The following is a 19,801-nucleotide window of genomic DNA, read 5'->3' as shown; positions in this document are numbered from 1 at the left end:
AGGTATGTATGCATAAATGAACTAATGAAACATGCAGTTAGATACTTTCATAACACACATTTACATACTTTCATATCAGATAGTCACATACTTTCATCTCTTACCTGAATCATCATATCTCATACAACCAAAACACATAAGATCATGCATTTAACAAATAATAACATATCACCTCATAAAATGTTAATTCTTTTTATATCTTTTATTATCCCATGGTACATTACTGAGAACTAAAGATATGTGAGTGCATTGAGGTTGTGCACAAATGTTGTCACCACAGCTCGTATAATTTAGACTGAGTACCATATAAAATATCCCAAAGGACCGCGTAGAAATGTCTTGAAGGACCACATATATGTCCCGAATAACCACATATAAATGTCCCGTAGGACATCATAGAAATATCTCAAATAACCACGTAGATTTGTCCCGTAGGACCACATATTTATTCCAAATGACCAAATATATATCCCAAAAGACCACATATATGTATCAAAGGACCGCGTAGAACCCTCGACTCTTGGCATGCCAACCATACCCCTAGCTCTCATATCACATACTATGGGCTTACCATTTTTAACAGTTCACATCACTTATATCACATAGGTATGAAATCTCATAACTTATTATCAAGTAGCTTATGTAACATTCTTGTAGAGTCTTATAACTCACTGTCATATAAAGCATATCACATAGGTTCATCTCACATAACATGTAATCACATACTTAGTATCACGTAGCTTATGTTACATTTCATATAGTCACATAGCTAATCTTATTTTCCTTTTAATCACATAAATCAATTATATCAGTTCACATAGTTTATCACACAGACCTGCATTCACCTAAATCATGTATAGAAATGTACTTAACATCTAAACATATGCATATACTCATGTACATATAATCATCATATCAATAACATACTTGTATTCATGTACTCATGTAATCTAATATAAAAAATAGACTTATCATAAGCCATAATTCCATAAAGTAACCTACATATAATATCATGTACTCACCTTGGCCTCACTAATCAACACTAATCTCTTATCTCCCTCTCGGTAATTCTTACTTTGTCTACTTGTCCGAACTTTGCTTTCGCTCAATATCTACATGAATATACAATCTATATAAATATCAGTATTCGAATTACTCTAAATGATTCTTACTAATGTAAACTAAAAAAAGCACTAAATTCTAAATTTCAACTTGAGTAGTATCGGTACTACAAGTACAATACCGATACCTCTCTGTTTATAGTATCGGTACCATCCTACGGTATCAATACCTATTCGTGATTTTGGAATCTCATTATTAAAATAGTACCAATACTTCTACATTGGTATCGATACCCATGGTACCGATACTACCACTTCGGTATCGATACCCCATGAAGAATTTGTCAACTTTTTCCTTATGGTATTGATATTGTTCATGCAGTATCGATACCTACACATAATTATCACCGATTATTGCTTTGTAATATCTGTATTGCTCATCCAGTACCGATAGCACTAACCCATAATATACTCCTACAACTTGAAAATTACCAACACTTCATCTAAATTCCACTTCTAAATCTCCTTTCATTCCATTAAACTCAACTATACTCACTTAAACCATCTTTTCTCACTATAACACATCATCATCTTTAATATCTCACCATAGCTCTTGAAACTAAGAATTTTACTAAACTTTCAACATGTTCTAAACTAATTTCTAATACTTTAGACTTCTTATTCCAACTTATGACAAGTCAAATTTATGTCCAAAATTCACTTACTAACTCTTTCTCACATTTTCACTTAAAAACTTCTTATATTCAATCCTTCATAACTTCCAATTCTTTTAGTTTCTACATCCCTTTAAGTTTCTATAATCTATCCTAATGCTCCAACAATCAAAATCATTCATAAATTTCAAGAAATAACCAACTAAGACAAAACTCACCTTAGCTATGGATGAGTGTTGAGATGAGGAAGAAGAATAAAGAGTTGTTTAGACTTCTCTTATATTTCCTTTCCTTTCTTCCACGTGTTAAATAAAATAACCATAAAGGGGATTTTTAATTATTTTCTGATATAATAACCAATATGCCCTTCCAACTTCCTTTATTTGCTACTCACTCCTATACAAAAATTTTCCAGATAAACCCCTAAATTGTTCAAATTTTCTAAATTAAACACGAAGTTTCAAAATCTTACAATTTAGTCACTAACCTGGTTTTTGGGATATTATATTTGAGATATATAAAAACATGGATATTGAAATTTGAGATAAAAAATGGGTAAAATTTAAGTAACTAGTACATGTATGACATCTAAACTCATTTATGAGAATATATTTTAAGAGTAATTTAAAATAAATTAATTTATTTGTAAATTTTTTGTCACCCTCGATAAACTGTATAAGAAATATATTTAATTTCAAATAAGATATTCAAAAGAAATTATTAAATACTCAACTACTCACGCAAAACATTTTTCATCATCATTTATAAATAAAAAAATCACTAATAATAGTGTCTACATACTATATTAATATGTCTAATATTGTTTTGTCAATACATAAAATAGTAAGACTATTCAACTTTTATTGTGACTGATAATCTCAAGTATAGGTCGGTAAGACCTTCAGTATGAGAATGCATTTTTGCTACCGATACCCATTTGGGTATCGATACTACGAGTAGAGTATCGATACTATCTACTTGAGATGGATAGATTTAACCCAGTAAAGGTCGGTAAGGACTAAGGATGACCCGTAATAGTATGACTTAGTCCGGGAGGGACATGAATGACGAAACATATCCAAAATACTCATAGGAGTATATTACATCGGGTGTAACCATATTAAGTATAATACATCAAAGTATCTTCAATCGAGGATGTATTACGGATAGTTGGGATCGAGGATCGTTACATGAGATATTCGATATGTGGTACAAAGAATATGTCAGATTCAGTATTACGAAGAATGTGGAACTTCAAGAACGTCATTGAACCGAGAATGGATAAGTCATTTCACCATATTAAAAGGTATTGGAAGAAGTACGATAAGAACGTTATGAGTGTTATTACTCATAAATGAACCCGAACTGGGTATCAAGCTAGCCAGTTCCACGGCTAATAAATAAACCTTGTCATAACATCCTAGGTGAGAGAATGAGCGGGATAGTTCGGGTGAATGAGGAATGACCTCACCTGACTTCAATAAGTTCAGTATCGAGTAGTTGAGCTACTTCGATCGCCTTAGTGTGGTATCAGTTAACATGGGTTAAGACGTTCTCTCTAGACCAAAGACTTATTTTAATAATGAGATAATAACATTAATTGTATGATAACCATAAGAGCCTTATGAGGTAAGATTCCATAAGACTTATGCCTTTGTTTGTCACTCTGGAAACGGTGAGGACACCTGAGTTACTTTAGCAATAAGTTGTTCGTCATGTATGCATAGAATATATAGATATATCCAATTTAGTGCAAGAAAACTTACTCACCAATTGAACATTGTGATAATACTATGTGACCCAGACATATTCCAAGTACTTTAGAGGAGTAGACTAGCTTGGCATGGTACCGACACTATGTGACCCGAACCTAGCCTAAGATACCAGTAAGGTGATGATGCTTTGTGATCCGTGAGATACTAATGTTGTGTGACCCACATTTTACCTAAGGTACCTTTAGTAAGAAAATATAGGCGTGAGTCTAGTGACACTATGTGACCCTCGAGCTACACCATGATGCTTACTTGTTGTTGTGTGATAGTAACAAGTTATCTTTGTAATATTGGGTACCATCGTTGTGTGTTGTATGGTGATGAATTACAGGATGATACTAAGGTTAGAGACCTGGTATAGGTCTATTCTTGAAGAGGCTCTTAGCGGAAACTAAGGGAAGCATGAGACTCACATTTGAGAGGTAGAATTGGAGAACCCTAAGTAGGTAACACTGATTGGGATTATGCATGTACCTACTACTTAGTACCACGTATCTAGCATGCTTTAGTTTATGAAATTCTTATAATGCTCTAGATTAGCGATTAAGTTGTTGGGCTTTGTAAGCTCAGTCTTCGAATGTTTTTAGTTGGCAGGTCAGCGGCTTGAGCAGTTCGTGGAGCACCGTCACCACAAGACTTCCAGCATCCCTGACAGAGTATTGTACTGTAGCTTTAGTGGGCATGTGTATTCATATAACCTTACTAATGTATTTGAGTTGTAAACTTAAAATGTATTATTTGGTTTTAAATTACGTGTCACGGAGCTCCGGTTTGTAAAATATTTTATAATCGTTATTTATGTTTTATTTATGATACCATTCAGTAAGTTTGAAAGGAAAATGGATAGGTTTTGAAAATCAGGGATTACCTCGGTAACCCAATGTAGCACTTTAGGCCCAATCGGGTTTAGGGTGTTACAGAATCTAATCAAGTATATATAGAATAATTGGTATATTCTTGTAAAAAATATGTCTTCTTCTTTGTTAATCTTATCAGTCATGATTAATTCATTATAAGTGTAATAAAGTATAAATGGATTTTTATTTCATATTACTTTCGATTCAAAATAATTTCGGATAATTTCAGTTCGAGCTAAATTTGATTAAAGTTGTTTTCAGTTTGAGTTGTTTTCGGTTTGGGTCAAATTGGATATGAGTCTATATTGGGTCAGCTAAATTTTGGATTTGGTATGGTTCAGGTCGGATATGGTTCGGGTTTCAGATCAAATTTGATCATCATATTCGAGTTAATATCGAGAATTGAGTTGGGTAAATCGGTTTAGATAATTGGTTTCGGGTAAGTTTACCAGGTCTACCAATCACCCAAACTTAAATTTAGTCAAAAACTAATAATTAGAGTGTTTGCCTCTTTGAAATGGACCACTTTATCCAAAGGTAATGATTACCATTAGATTAAGGTGAAAGACATTTTCTTCTTCTGAAATTTAGTATAAAATACACTTCATTTTATAATTTAAAAAGACTTAAATATATATTTGATATCTAAATTCAACATCATTTTCTACATTGGTATTTTAAAAAAATTACTCTCAAATTGGTATCCAAGCTTTAATTTTATTTATCACCGTGGTATTTTTATTAATGGTGTTAATTTTTTAATGTAATAACATAAGATTGTATCACATTTTAATAGTGTCATATGAGTGTATTTTTAATAAATAAGTTAAGTTACACATTTTATACTGAAATTATCATTTTTCTTATGTGTTAGTACCTAAACTTTTATTTTATTTATTTTTATCAAAATCATAAGTAACATTTACTTTTCATTTCATTTTAATACCTGTCTAGTTTGCTCATCTTATGTCTCTTTTCCTTGGTATGTTTTCAGGTAAAACAAAATTCCCATTTTGTTTCTTTTATAATTTCTTTCAATGCGTATGAATTTCAAATTTTGTTGGTAAGGTTTGGGGACTGATTTTGGTTTGGGAAAAAACTAAATTTTTATTCAAATTAAGATGAAATTCAGAAAACAACAAAAGTTGGACGACATATGGCATGATTTTGTCATTTTCCTTTTTGGATGGGTTTAAAACCCCAAAATCTGGAAGTTTCCATTTTTGAAAACCTGAAATCCTTATCTCTCAAACTTTTCTTTTTATTGAAACTTTTCTCGATAAAACTTTAAACGACATTTTACCGTCGATCTTTTCGACATCTCTTGTATTGCTGGAGTCTATCGGTGTCTATTTTATAGTCGTTGTCACCATTGTGTGGAGGGGTGATCAATAATAAGTTTTAGACGAGTTGATATCGAACTCTCCGCATTTCAACGTTGTGAACCGAGCTTGGTAAATGCCTCAAAACGCTTGAAATATTTTTTTTAGATTTTTTAGTAATTGTTTCAGCCACCAGAACCCCCACACGTGTCATGTCTACGCGCGAGACTTTTCCACCACATGGTGGGCTTCTAGAAGCGGGTCAACCCGACCTACTAACATGACCCAACCTGACCTGTTAATATATTCTAACGAACTAATCCAGTGATCCCATTCGAATCGAATCGAACCAGTTGACCATTAATTGAACTATTGAGCTTTAATCATTGACTTTGACCATTAATCGTCGTTGAATTTTTTTGAAAATGTCCATTTTGACATTTTTTGATATAATGAGTTCGATTTTGTGGTTTATTTTCCAAATTCTGACTTGAAAACCTTGAAATGAGCCCATTAATCCAAAAATACTTAGTATTTTTAGCATTTTTACTTGATCACTTGCGTATTGAATATAATATTGATTTGGGATTATACTTTTATGAAGGTACTCATGTTTTCCCTAATCGAGGTTTTTGATGTTTCCCATTCAATTGATCTTTACAGTCCATGTTCTTTGAGAGCTACTCGTAGGTTTTCATAAATTATTTAAACATAGTTTATTAATTATTATATTAGGATTTTGATACAGTTCTTTGGATTTGTAAATCTAGCACTGTTACTGATTGCGATAGGCAGACTCAGCAGTAGGCTACCGTATCCAACTACTAAGACCAATTCAGATGTGTTCTTGATGGTGTTACATTATTGTTTTGAACTATCTATCTAAAATGTTTTAGAATTTTGATATTATTAAATATTTTGACTACATGACATCTGATATACCGCATATATTGACTTCTGATATCTGATTTATCGTATACTTCTGACATAATTTATGGTTATTGTATTTCTGTATCTGATTTTGGAACATGGAATGTTTTCACATTTTAAAGAATTAAACTAGCATTTTCACTTAAACACATGCATATTTACTATCATTGGACATATTATTGGAGGGAGTATCTCAGGTCTAGTCTATGACTTGTAAGATCTTACAACAGGCTCCTCTGCTTTGTGCACATACCTTACCGTAGGCTCTTCGACTTTGTGCACAGGGTAAGTACTTACCGCAGGTCCTTATGCTATCAGTATAAGGTATTTACTGGGTGTATATGTGGGTGTATAGTTTAGGGGAACCTATACATTCTGGTGTTCGATGAGTAGTGTTCATTTTTTAAATAAATTTTAATCGAAGTATTTATATGAATGTTTTCATACTCCGCAAGGAGCACATTAGGCTTTTTAGTTCACTCATTAATTTTTAACTTTTCAGATAGTACCAAACAGTAAGCTGACAGAGTTGACATTATGAAGATTGACTATTCTCTGTTTTGTACCATTATATATTTATTTATGCTCATTTCTGTCATATTTTGGTGACACGTGTTTTTACTATTATATGTATGTATATGTATTACTATTATTCTATTATGAATCTATTTTTATATAGTTTTTTTTATTTCAGCATATATATCACCGTATGCATTACTGTTGAATATTTTCGTCATTTACCCTTATACATATTTTATTTACTGAAATGGATTTTTTCTATGTTTTGAATATGGAAAAGATTTATGTATACGACATGTGACCGTTAGATTCGGTCCTAACATCTAGGTCGGGTCTAGGGGGTTATAGGGCAGGGCGATACAGGTTATATAGTGTATAATTTCAAGTAGGGGCGGGGTCAGGTTTAAGGTGAAAAATACTGACCTAACCCGATTAGACCTAGTTAATTTATATTATATATACATATATTATATTTTAATATTTTTGGAATTTTTATTTTATATTATTAAAATATATTATTTAATTATTAAAAATATAAATTTTATTATAAAATATATTATTTTGACCATTTAAAATATAATAAATTATTATAAATAAATTATTATAAAATATACTATTTTTTTATTTTAAAATATTAATATATTTGTATCGGGTCAGGTTATTCGGGGATAGAGTTTTACTCTAAAAATCGGGGCGGATTTAGGGCGGGAAAAACCTAAAATTCATCGAGGCGGGGTGGGGTCGAGTATAAGATTTATATTTTTAAGTCGGTGTAGGGTTGCCAAAAAAGAGGCCCGCCCAACCTTGTGCCCATCCCTATCATTGTTCTCATACAAAAATATCAATAACGTTAATAGCATGACACTCAGCATTGTCATCTTCATATGGAACTTTATTCAAAATATTAAAAGTCTATCATTCTCAACATCGATCAAAGCTCGATTTGTAGCAATGAACGGACGATCAAGTATAATTGGGACATCATTGTCTGCTTCACAATCCAATATAATAAAATCAATGGGAAAATGAACTTGTCCACTCGAACTAGCATGTTATCAACTATGTCATTAGGATGTACAATAGAGCGATCGGTAAGTTGAAGTGTCACAGTGGTAGGTCTTGCTTCTCCACTTCCAAATTTCCTAAAAATGGACAAAGGCATAAGATTAATATTGGACAAAGGCATAAGATTAATACTAGCACCTAAATCACATAATGCTCTACCTACAAATTGATCACCAATAATGCAAGGAATACTAAAACTCCTTAGATCTTTGAGTTAAGGTGGCGAACAACTTGTAGCCATAACACTGCATCCTTCAGTAAGTGCAATGGTCTCAAATTCGCCAAGTCTTTTTCGAAAGCAGTTCTTTCATGAACTTAATGTAATTTAGGTTTTGCTCTAAAGCATCAATCAATGGAATTTTGATTGTCAATTGCTTTATCACATCAATAAATGTTTTAAACTATTGGTCCTCATTGTTCTTCTTAAATCGTTGAGGAAATGGTTGTGAAAGTCTTAGATTCTACTGATTTGGAATTTGGTGGTGGCACCACTAGTGGTAGTGTTATGGGCATTATTGCTAGTAATGTCCCAGAATCACTACACTATCTTGCATCCTTTGTTATGACATCTACTATGTGTGTCCTAATATCCACCTCTAACTCTTTTCCTTTAACTTGCTGCATAAACCTCTCCTCATCTTTCTTCTTGTTTTCTTTATTTGGGTTTCCAAGGTGGAGTCCACTATGTGTTGCGATGGTTTTACAATACTCATTGCATTGGGCTTTTCCATATGCTTTAGGAACTTCAATGTCATTAGGCAATGCTCCATGTGTTAAATTGCTCAAAGCATTAGTCAACTTCCCTATTTGATTCTTCAAGGCTCTCAATGATGATGACTGGCTTTGGATCACAACTTCATTTCTTGAAATGTACTCCTTCATCAGAGACTCAAGTGTTGTCGATGTGGAAGCTTGATTAGAAGACCATCTTTGATAATTTTATAGGTTGTGACATTGTTGTAACTATACTACCTTTTAATATGACTAATACTACGGTATTATATGTTACTATATATATTATTGTTGTGTCTAATAGTGTTGTTGCGTGCTCTCAAAGTTTGATTGCAATGCCATATTAGGATTGACTACATTCTGACTTCTCCATGACAAGTTGGGATAATTTCGGATATTTGGATTATAGTTGTTCCCATAAGCATTGACATTGTCATTCTTATTATAATTCCTTACAAAATACACAGATTCGGGTTTTTTGGACATTCTTCAAAATTATGGTTTTCACCACAATAAACAAAAGAATATATAGAAGTAGCTTTTACCTCACACATACCTTAAGGATTTTGTATATTTTTTTATCATTCCAGTCAATGCTATAACTTATGCGGTTATTGTGTTGATAGCATCGTTGGCCACTATCGCAGTATTGCGTCTACCTGACATAATCCTTGTATTGGAATATTGGTTATCATTGTTGGATATTTTCTCCAAGATGTCATAGGCTTTGTTGTATGTCTTATCAAACAATACTCAATTGGTAGAAATATCTACAACTATCCTCGTTTGCATATTAAGTCTATCATAAAAATCTCCATTTATGTCAAATGTTAGAAACCATGCATCGAGTATTTACGCAACAAATCCTTGAAATGCTCCTAAGATTCATAAAAGTTCTAATCCCCTATTTGTTTGAATGATGAAAGGTTATTCCTCAATTTAACATTCATGTTGGGAGGGTTGAAATATAGCAAAAGCTTTTGAGCAAGTTCATTCCACGATGTTACAGCATCAGGTGTAGTGAATACTTGGCTTTGTCACAAAGAGAGTAAGGAAACAATTTCAGTTTCAGGGCTTCCTCTAGCACTCCTTGCTGTATAAAAAATCACACACTTTTATAAATGCTCTTAGTTGTGCTCTAAGATCCTCGATAAATGACCCAATATACTACCCTCATCGATTGTAACATCTAGAACATCATAAGCTTCATATCAAAGTGGGCATCATGGATTGCAGGTCGCACAATACTATGTTCAAATCATCTAAGGTTGGCACAACATGCTCTCGAATTTGGCCTATTGTGGTCATCGATGTTGTAGAATTCATTGGAATCTAAATATTATTGACTTGCATGTGTTGTTTAACACTTCGTGATTCTTGGTACCAATAGCATGCTCCATTGATGATTGTTGCAATCCTTGTTTTCTTTAATCTAATTTAGTATCTTTTTCATAGATTTGTTACCACAATATTTTTCACATTTTTTTTAAAATATTTGTTATAATTAATTCTATATTGTAATCATTTGTTCTATGTAGATTTGACATCCGACACACTTGTTGTGTTCACTAACTAGTTGAATACGTTATGTGCACTTATGTTCATTACTGATACAATATTCGTAGCATCAGAAGACAATGACAAGTATAAAAAAATTCATCATAACTCGTTCTCATTTCTCTGAAATCCTAATCAGTTGTAACAAAACCCGACAAAACTTAATACTCAGCTTTCACCTTTTAATACACTAAACATCTAGAAACAATCTCAATAATATTATTTTTTATACTTGACCATCAATATGACTCACAAAGATCTCGGTACTTCTTAACACTACTGAGATACATAACAAAACAATTATTATTTCCTTGCTAAGAATAACATATTGTAAATCAAAATTATCATACTCACAAAAATATTATGAAAAAATAAAATAAAATTAAAATTAAGATCAAAATTACCATAAATGTTATCATTAATATGCTGAAATTTCTTACTTGAGAAATGATCATACACTTGTATATATCTTTAATTGATACGATAAGGTTGGTGTAACTTGTAATTTCACAATCAAACCACTATCACATGATACACATAATCTAACAAACAATGTTTGTAACTTAACAACAATATTTCTACTTAATATATCTACAACCACATTAGATTTTTCGGGCAGTACTGAATAAAACAATCATAATCTTTTAGCAACTCAAACTATATTCTTTACCATGAGTGAAGCTCATTTTGAGTAAAGAGATGCTTCAAAATCTTGTGATCAGTGTCAGTAATACACCTCTAACCATACAAATACCACCTTATCATCACACATTAATACAAAACCAAGACTTGTGTATGACACACCATTATAGACCACAAAATTATTATCGAATTCAGGCTGAATCAACATCAGAGTTCTCATCAAATCATCCTTGAGATTATATACACTCTTTTACTTTTCCTCGGACCAAACAAAAGTAATATTTTTGCAATAACTTCATCAAATGTGCAGTAATGATTAAAAACCTCTCGATGAGTATGCGATAATAACTAATTAATCTAAGGAAATTAAGAACTTTTTTCACATTTTTTTGGAACCTTCCAATTTAATATAGTCTCTATTTTATTTGGATTGACTCAAATACCTTCAACTAAAATAATAGCCTTAGAAAGATCAATTCATTTAACCAAAACTTGTGTTTATTTTCTACTTAACATACAATTTCTTCTCTCAAAATCTGGATGACAATACGAGGATGCACATGATATTTCTCCAAATTAGAATACAACAAGATTTCATCGATGAATATAACCTCAAATTGGTCCAAATAAAGGTGAAACACCTAATTAATCAAATTCATAAATAAAAGTCAAACTAAAATGCATGACAAGGAACTCATAATGACTATATCTCGTTCTAAATATTTTCTTAAGAATATAAACTCCTTCAACCTTTAATTTATAGTAACCTGACCTCAGAATGATTTTAGAAAATACCTTATCACCTTAGAATTGTAAAAGTGATCATTATCGATCGACTTAATACACTTTTAGGTGTCTAAATTATATCTCAAATTAATTTTTGGTGTCTAAAGAATTTTTCGTTAAAAATATGTGCCTAAGTTTTTTCCGATTACACGTTTAGGTCCTACAGTTAAGTGACACGTGTCACATCTAGATTTAAAAAAATATTTTTAAATAATATATTATTTTTTTAAAATATAAATATAAATGTGACACATGTCATTTAATCATTTTTTAGCGTAGCCACCTAAAAGTGTAAAGGATAAAACATTAGACACAATTTTAACAAAAAATCTTTAAACACCAAAAGTCAATTTGAGATATAGTTTAGGCTAGAAACGGATGCACTAAGACCCCTAGGGGGTCAAATACATCCCTATTATTTAAGAAAAAAATGTGAAATTTAGTTTAATATGTTAAGGGAAAAAGGGGGAAAATTTGCATACCCATAATTTTTAAGAAATGAATATTAAAATTTTCGATCCTTATTCTTAAATTTATAGATCCGCCACCGGTTTAGACACCTAAAATTGTATTAAGCGTATCGGATATAATGATCAAGATTTTCTTTTAATTAAAAAAGTTAAAAGCTGTCATATTTTTTATTTGTAAATATCATTTAAAAATATATGAAAAATTGTTATTATTATTATTGTTGTTGTGAAAAAGAATAATAAAATAATTCAACATGAAAAGGCAAAATCCATTTTACCAACAGATTATATAATTAAAATACTAAAACATAAAATTCATTATAAAATTAATAAAACTCATTATTCAAATAAGAAAAAAATCAACAACTTTTCATACTCTTTTTCTTAATGTAATCATTCACAATTTGAACCCAAAACAAAAAGGGCTTTATTTCTTCACTTTTTGCCTTCAATTTTTTTTTTCTCTGGAGCTTATTTTGACATTTAAAACATGTGACGTCATCCTTTTTGCTTCCCCTGGCAATTCCGTAGTTATTGCTAATGTCAACACCCTATTTCAGAATCCACTATTATTTATCTTGTAAATTAATTTAAAGTCGTAACTCATTTCAAACTAGCCTGTCGCCTCACCATCTCTCAGGTTAAGCTAAGCTTCGCTTACCCTTTGCCGTCTTCAGCCAGTCTTCTCTTTCTTCTCCACTTTCCCCCACCTCTAAAACTCACCTGAAAGTTCAGTCGAGAACAGCTGTTATTTTTCATCATTTCTCGAAACGGTGGCTTTTAACTGTGGGGGGCCTTTTGTTCAGCTGAAAAACAGCTAGTGGGTTTCCTTTTATCGGAGTACATTATCCTCCATGCATTTGTTTTGAGTGAATGGGTTGCGTCCTCGGTAAGCAATCACAGTCGTCTTCGTCGGATATCCGGCATAGTAGAAACACTCAAGCACCACCACGTAATTTACGTCGCCGACGGAGCTCTGACGAGTCATCATTGGTTGTGTCAGTCAACGATTCCGTTGACGGGGTCGTGGCTGTCAAAGAGAAGAGGGGAGAAAGGCAACAGCAGCGCAAAGCTGGACATACCGGTGATTTCCAGGTTATGGTTCCGTCGCCGGATAAACGTCGGATGATACCGGAAACGGACACGAACGGGTGGCCTTCGTGGTTGATGGCCGTCGCCGGTGAAGCCATCAGTGATTTGACTCCGAGACGTGCCAACACCTTCCAGAAGCTGGACAAGGTATCATCAAATTAGTCAAAAATCTTTACCTTTTTTTATGAATGTTTTTCGTTTTAACAATTTGGGTTTTTTTTTGGGTTTAAAGATTGGGCAAGGGACTTATAGCAATGTGTACAAAGCGAGGGATCTACTAACAGGCAAAATAGTGGCATTGAAGAAGGTTAGGTTTGACAATTTGGAGCCAGAGAGTGTAGAGTTCATGGCTAGGGAGATTCTTGTTTTAAGAAAGCTTGACCATCCCAATGTGATCAAGCTTGAAGGTTTAGTTACTTCAAGAATGTCTTGTAGTCTTTACTTGGTTTTTGAATACATGGAGCATGATCTCGCTGGCCTAGCTGCCTGCCAAGAAATCAACTTCACTGAGCCTCAGGTGACGGTTCTTTCTTCAATTTTATTCTTAGTTTCTTCTTTTTACTGCTAATATTGATTTTTGTTGGATGTGTTATTTTGTAGGGTTTGAACTTTTTGTTTTTTGGGCGGTTTGGGTTCACTTCTCTCTCTTTTGTTTTTCTTGCTTTCCTAACTGAGGTTTTGGGAATATATGATTCTTGCACTTCTTTTTGTTTTTGTTGTTGTGGGCATTTGATGTTACTCTTATGTATTTCTTCAGCTAGTTGTGTCCCGTACCTACTGGTTTTTAATCCAAATTTTGAGTCTTTTGAGTTTATTTTGTATCTTTGTTTTTGTACTATTTTTGGGTATGCAAATTCATGGAAATTTCTTGCTTCATATCAATTTCTGGTGTTGAAGTTCATGTTGTCGTATCTTTATTTGGACAAGTTTCTAGATGGAATGAACTATGTCAAGAAAAGAAAATGGGCAACTTTTTATATGAGTTGAAGAAAAGTTAAATCTAGGCTCATTATTTATGTATTTATTTATTTTTGTAGAATTGTTGATTAGCATAGGACTGTAGGTCTATCTATCTTCTGGTTAACTTCCGGGAACAGAACAAGGTGGCTAAGGAATAAAGTTATAAACATATGATTCTACTGGTTTGCTTATATCATCCTCCTTTGGCTGCAAAGATGAAATGATATTTGTTTATCATTTGATTATATGGATGAATATCTAGGTGTTATTTGGGTGCAAACCACCGGTTCCATTGCCCATCTGTTTAACGGTCTAAGTGAAGACTATTCCTGTTGAGCTGGGTATAGTGATCAAATCACACGAGACTGTAATTGTGTCTAATGTTCCCTCATGGGGATTTGCCACCTTTTTGAAGCCAAATTCCTTGGAAATAAATATTTCTATTTATAGAAATTTAGAAGCATATAAGCCTGTGTGGATTGGTTGTTTGCTTTAAGAAGGTTGATTAATGGTGAAGTTAGTTATTTGTTGCATGATGTAGAAAAGTCTGGAGAAATTTCTTTATATTCATGTGACATAGTATATGAAGGTATTCTAAGGGTAATTGGATATTGTTCAGCCTTGGAATGATAATCTCAAATCAAAAGCTTAACTTCAAGATAAAATCTAGCTTAATTAGCATCTTGCAGATGGAAGATGGGAATTCTAGTGCAAGGCCAGTTATGGCTAGTGGCACGATGCACTTATAATTGTTAGTGTTTCTTAAAGAGGTCTTCGTGGCTGAAGATGTGAATTTAGATGATCCGTTTGTTTGAATGCATCTTACCTCTGGCAGGTCAAATGCTATATGAAACAGTTGCTTTCGGGGCTAGAGCATTGCCACAAAAATGGTGTTTTGCATCGTGATATCAAGGGTTCTAATCTTCTTATAGACAATGAAGGCATTTTAAAAATTGCAGATTTTGGACTGGCTACCACTTATGACCCTGGCCAGAAGAAGCCCCTGACTAGTCGTGTAGTCACTCTCTGGTACCGTCCACCCGAACTACTTATTGGAGCAACCTATTACGGAGTTGGTGTTGACTTGTGGAGTGCTGGCTGCATTCTAGCAGAGTTACTTTCAGGGAAGCCTATAATGCCAGGAAGGACAGAGGTATGAATTCTATTCTCCAATATTTTGTCTTGTTGTTTGTTGCATGCTGTTTTTGTTTGGGGGAACCCGGCGTCGACTCAGATGAATGCATTCCATGATTATGATGCCTAAAAATTCTATTGGGTCTCTATTTCATAACCAGTGTTGCTTCTAGTTGGTTTAGTTATGTTGTGTAATATTTCCTATCTGTTAATAGGTTGAACAACTGCGCAAGATATTCAAGTTATGTGGATCCCCTTCTGAGGAATATTGGAAGAAATCCAAATTGGCAAATGCAACACTCTTTAAGCCGCAGCACCCATACAAATGCTGTATAGCAGAAACTTTCAAGGATTTTCCATCTTCTTTATCTTTAATTGAAACTCTTCTTTCAATAGACCCTGAAGAGCGGAGTACTGCCACTGCAGCTCTTAATGGTGAAGTGAGTACTATGCATCTCTCTAGCAAATCAATATTTTGCATTGGTACCTGTAATCTTTATTTATGATATTGGAAGATAACTTTTATGGATTTACTTTGCTACATAGCCGGACTAAGAAATATGCTTCCTGGGGACTTGCATGATGCATATCTTTTGCATGATCATATATCCACTGTGGAATACTTGATTTTTCTATTATCACCATGGGCTTGCTGCATTTATCTCTAAACTGGTTCGTCACATTTGGTATTGGGTTTGCAGTTCTTTAAGACTGAACCGTTCGCTTGTGAGCCATCAACTTTACCAAAATATCCTCCCTGTAAAGAAATTGATGCAAAATTGAGAGATGCAGAAGCAAGGTTGGCTAGCTTTCCTTTTCACCTTTCCGTTTCTTTGCCCAATTTGGATTCATGATGATGGCTGATATACAATTGTGGTGTACAGACAAAGAAGCCTAGCAGCCAAAGTCAATGCGGTTGATGGTACCAGGAGAATTAAAGTTCATAAGCGTCCAACTCGGGCAGTTCCAGCTCCTGAAGCAAATGCAGAGACTCAAGCCAACCTAGATGTGAGTGTGAGACATTGCTCTTTATCCAATCGCATACCAATGTTTTACTGTTTTCTTTTTATTTCGCTTTAAAATTTGGTTGGATCATTTAAGAACTCTAAATCCAACTTGAAACAACCACACCGTCTACTGGAAAATTGCACAATGTTAGGTTCAACTTGATAAAGTTTCCGTGCTGCATATTTATTGCCATATAAATAAGTTAAGCTATGAATATTAGAGGTATGTTCTCATGTGCCAAACATATATGTACGCATCATCATTAGTCACTAGACATATAACTTTGCAAGTCTTAGTTGCCTAGCACTAAACCTATGGTCATCAGTTAATAGCTCTGGTATGCTTCCGTTCTTGATGTACTCATGTTCAATTCTTATTGGAGTAAACATACTGGATATGAACCACCAAAAACACGGGAAAAAAAAAACTTTAATCTGCATCAAACATATATCTGTATTTGACACTCACTAAAGTTCAAGTAACATAATTGATATAGAAGGCTGAATTTTGAAGTACCCTTCTCATATGAGCTTTAGTCATTTCGAATTTGATGAGAAAACTTGTGTGTTCGGTTTCCAGAAATGGAGGGTGATGACACAAACAAATGCCAAGAGCAAGAGTGAGAAATTCCCACCTCCCCATCAAGATGGTGCTGTTGGACATCCGGTTGATGCCTCAAACAAAGGGCCTGTATCTTTCGGTGCAAAAGACACCTCTTTCAGCTCATCAATTTTCAACTCCAAATCATCCGGATCTGCCAAAAGATCCACACATGCTGGCGGTCCTTCTAGAAGGAAAACAAATAGAGACTCCCAGAGTGGTCGGTATCAAAAGTCGATGCTCGGTTTCAAACCATCCTCGATAGGTATATCCATGGATATGCTATTTAAAGGTAAATCCAAGGCTTTTGGGAGCCAGAATTAGATTAGTATTACAAGTTTATAAATGTTGTTTTTGTTCATTTCCCAAGAGGCATTCATTGAGTATGCTTTTTCCTCAAATTTTTGGCCCATCTGTTTGTATTTGATGTTATAAATATGGTGCCCCAGGGTCCAAGGATTTTGGTGTATAAATCTGGCAATGCAGTTCCACTTCTTGTAAAGTACAGTGCCAGTTCTAAAACAAGTTCAAAAAGTTAGCAGATTTAATTCCGATGTCTAGTTTATGTAATCAAGAGGTGATATCTCAATTTTAAAAGGGAAGATGAAAAGATCTTGTTACAGGTTTGAAAATACTTTATACATCTGACAGTAGATCTAAAAGAAACAGGGAAGAAATTTTAGAGCTTTTAGATCTAAAAGGAGGTAGTTTAAGAAAAATGGATCATGAAAATGGAAGCAGCAACAATATTGATCACCAAGATTGCAACATGTGTCATTTTGGAAGTGATAGTCATCATCGCAACAGTGGTAGCAAGAATACAATAAATGAGTGCATTTCCCATTGAATATTTGTGAAGCATTGAGGTCGTTTGGGCCTGATGGATGTAAAGGGAGGGTACTTAAACCAATCGCCGGCCACCATCGTGCATATGAAAATCCACCGGATGGTGTGATACGCAAGTGAGGGAAAGGTAGGGCTTTGTCGAAGCTAGTGAAGAGGAAACATATGAAAATGGATAACTTGATAATTTGCCCCTAAATTATTTTAGGTTTAGGGGTTAAAAAAATTCAACTATTTTACTAAAGCGCCACATCATCAAACTAAAGACATCCAACGTCTTAGTGATCACATCTTAATTAAAATGAAACGAAAGTGATCAAATCTTATATATTTTTGAATTCGGTGTGGAAAAGTTTATAAAACTCAAACGAAATGACAAATTCCGTGATTTACCAAAAAAAAAAAAAAGAAGAATCTTTACCCGGCTTGTTTCAAGCTTACTAGAAAGTGTGATAACTTCTACTTCCTAAAAGCCGAGAAAAGGGGGAAAAGAAGATGCCAATGTCCAAAACTTATAATATTGTTAATTCTATTGGCTTCTTCAAATTTCCTTCTTTGCTAAATCTCGTAATCCAAGAACTTTAAACCCACTTACTCTTTTTTTTCTAGTTGTTAATATATATATATGTCATCATGTGGTGTTTCATTCTTACATGGATAGTTTTTATGATAATTTTATAGGATTCTGAAATTAAGAAAAAGAAGAGTGAACGTTATGCCGATATCGATAGGTGGATTTTTTTTTTTCTGATTTAGTTTTGGTTCTTTTTAACTTTCTTGTAGTTTTCTTCATTCAGGCTGAACTTTTTCTTATTCGGACTGAAACAATCTGGGTCCTTGGTAAATATTTTGAATATATGATTAAATCTTAGATCGAGTTGTTTGTATTGACTATAGTCTATTTGGATAGAGTTTATTTCAGTATTTTGCAATCCTTTCTAAGAAGATTTTTTTTCTTTTGATATATCTTTGATGATGGAGTCGGTGGATTATGGTCAGGCATGTGCTGAGAAGAAAATATGCTCGGGATTATTTGGGTAATCTGGGTTTTAAAGTTTAATCAATATTCAATCATTAGCAAATATTTCTAGTTGTAGTTTCATTTTAAACATGAAATGATTGATATCCCTTCCATTTGTTTCATTTTCTTATTCTTTGTTTACTCTCCTTTATTTCATCTTTTCTTTTACCATTTCAACATATCTTTTCCCAAGACCTAACATTCGGTGCAGAGGAAATAAAGTATGGGAGAAACTTTTTAGAATTCTAAAGCTAGAGTTACCGGCAGAGTCTGAGAGTTCATCCAGTGTTCAATGTTGTGGAGACTTTTAGGACTTTATCGTAGGACCAAGGGGGTCTAAGTCGAGATAAATCAACACTAGTAGGAGAAGGCACCTATGTGGGAGATGTACTCAAGGGCGCAATAGAGCATGATGCAATTGAGCGCGACATCACTTGGCAGCATGAGCCAAAGCGAGCAGCCTGTATGGGAGGCCAAATCCTTATAGGGGATGTGAGCAAATCGATGCGTTAGAGAACAATCAAGTTGATGAGAGGAATGGAGCAAATGACCTCGATGTTACATGGTGACATGAACTAAGACAAGCAATTCAAATGGGAGAACCACAAAGAACCGAGGCATTGAAGAGTATCCAATTTAAGCTAGACCAAGATCATTCGAGTGGAGTGACGGGGACGTTGCTATGTCTGGTGGGGGATAATGTCATGATATGTACATTTGGGTCTGGGAAATTGGCATAAAAGCTCATTAAAGAAG

At 33.7% G+C, this 19,801-nt stretch overlaps 1 protein-coding gene and 1 non-coding gene across 2 annotated transcripts; both read left to right on the top strand.

Moving 5' to 3' along the window:
* The first annotated feature begins 9,766 nt into the window (after positions 1–9,766).
* LOC120125186 lies at positions 9,767–9,873 on the top strand. Its single transcript, XR_005516342.1, has one exon. It is a non-coding gene; the product is annotated as a small nucleolar RNA R71 (small nucleolar RNA).
* A 3,242-nt stretch (positions 9,874–13,115) lies between these two features.
* Positions 13,116–17,581, top strand: LOC120125178 (probable serine/threonine-protein kinase At1g54610). Its single transcript, XM_039143672.1, has 7 exons — positions 13,116–13,626; positions 13,712–13,996; positions 15,275–15,592; positions 15,789–16,013; positions 16,275–16,372; positions 16,458–16,581; positions 17,161–17,581. Exons 1-7 carry the CDS (start codon positions 13,261–13,263, stop codon positions 17,503–17,505), a joined length of 1,761 nt encoding a protein of 586 aa, XP_038999603.1. The 5' UTR covers positions 13,116–13,260; the 3' UTR covers positions 17,506–17,581.
* Positions 17,582–19,801: the final 2,220 nt, after the last annotated feature.

The sequence above is a fragment of the Hibiscus syriacus genome, unplaced genomic scaffold (genome assembly GCF_006381635.1).
Source record: "Hibiscus syriacus cultivar Baekdansim isolate YM2019G1 unplaced genomic scaffold, ASM638163v2 tig00110429_pilon, whole genome shotgun sequence".
In the NCBI taxonomy this organism is placed as follows: domain Eukaryota; kingdom Viridiplantae; phylum Streptophyta; class Magnoliopsida; order Malvales; family Malvaceae; genus Hibiscus; species Hibiscus syriacus.
The sequence above is the reverse complement of the archived record's forward strand: the minus strand, read 5'-3'. Positions and strand labels throughout refer to the sequence as shown.

What these genes read in the sequence shown, in the direction of transcription:
- LOC120125178 (XM_039143672.1), top strand. Translation starts at nt 13,261, where the DNA reads ATGGGTTGCGTCCTCGGTAAGCAATCACAGTCGTCTTCGTCGGATATC. An exon ending in CTGCAGCTCTTAATGGTGAA is followed by an intron (nt 16,014 to 16,274) that starts GTGAGTACTATG and finishes TTGGGTTTGCAG; the next exon opens with TTCTTTAAGACTGAACCGTT. An exon ending in TTGAGAGATGCAGAAGCAAG is followed by an intron (nt 16,373 to 16,457) that starts GTTGGCTAGCTT and finishes TGTGGTGTACAG; the next exon opens with ACAAAGAAGCCTAGCAGCCA.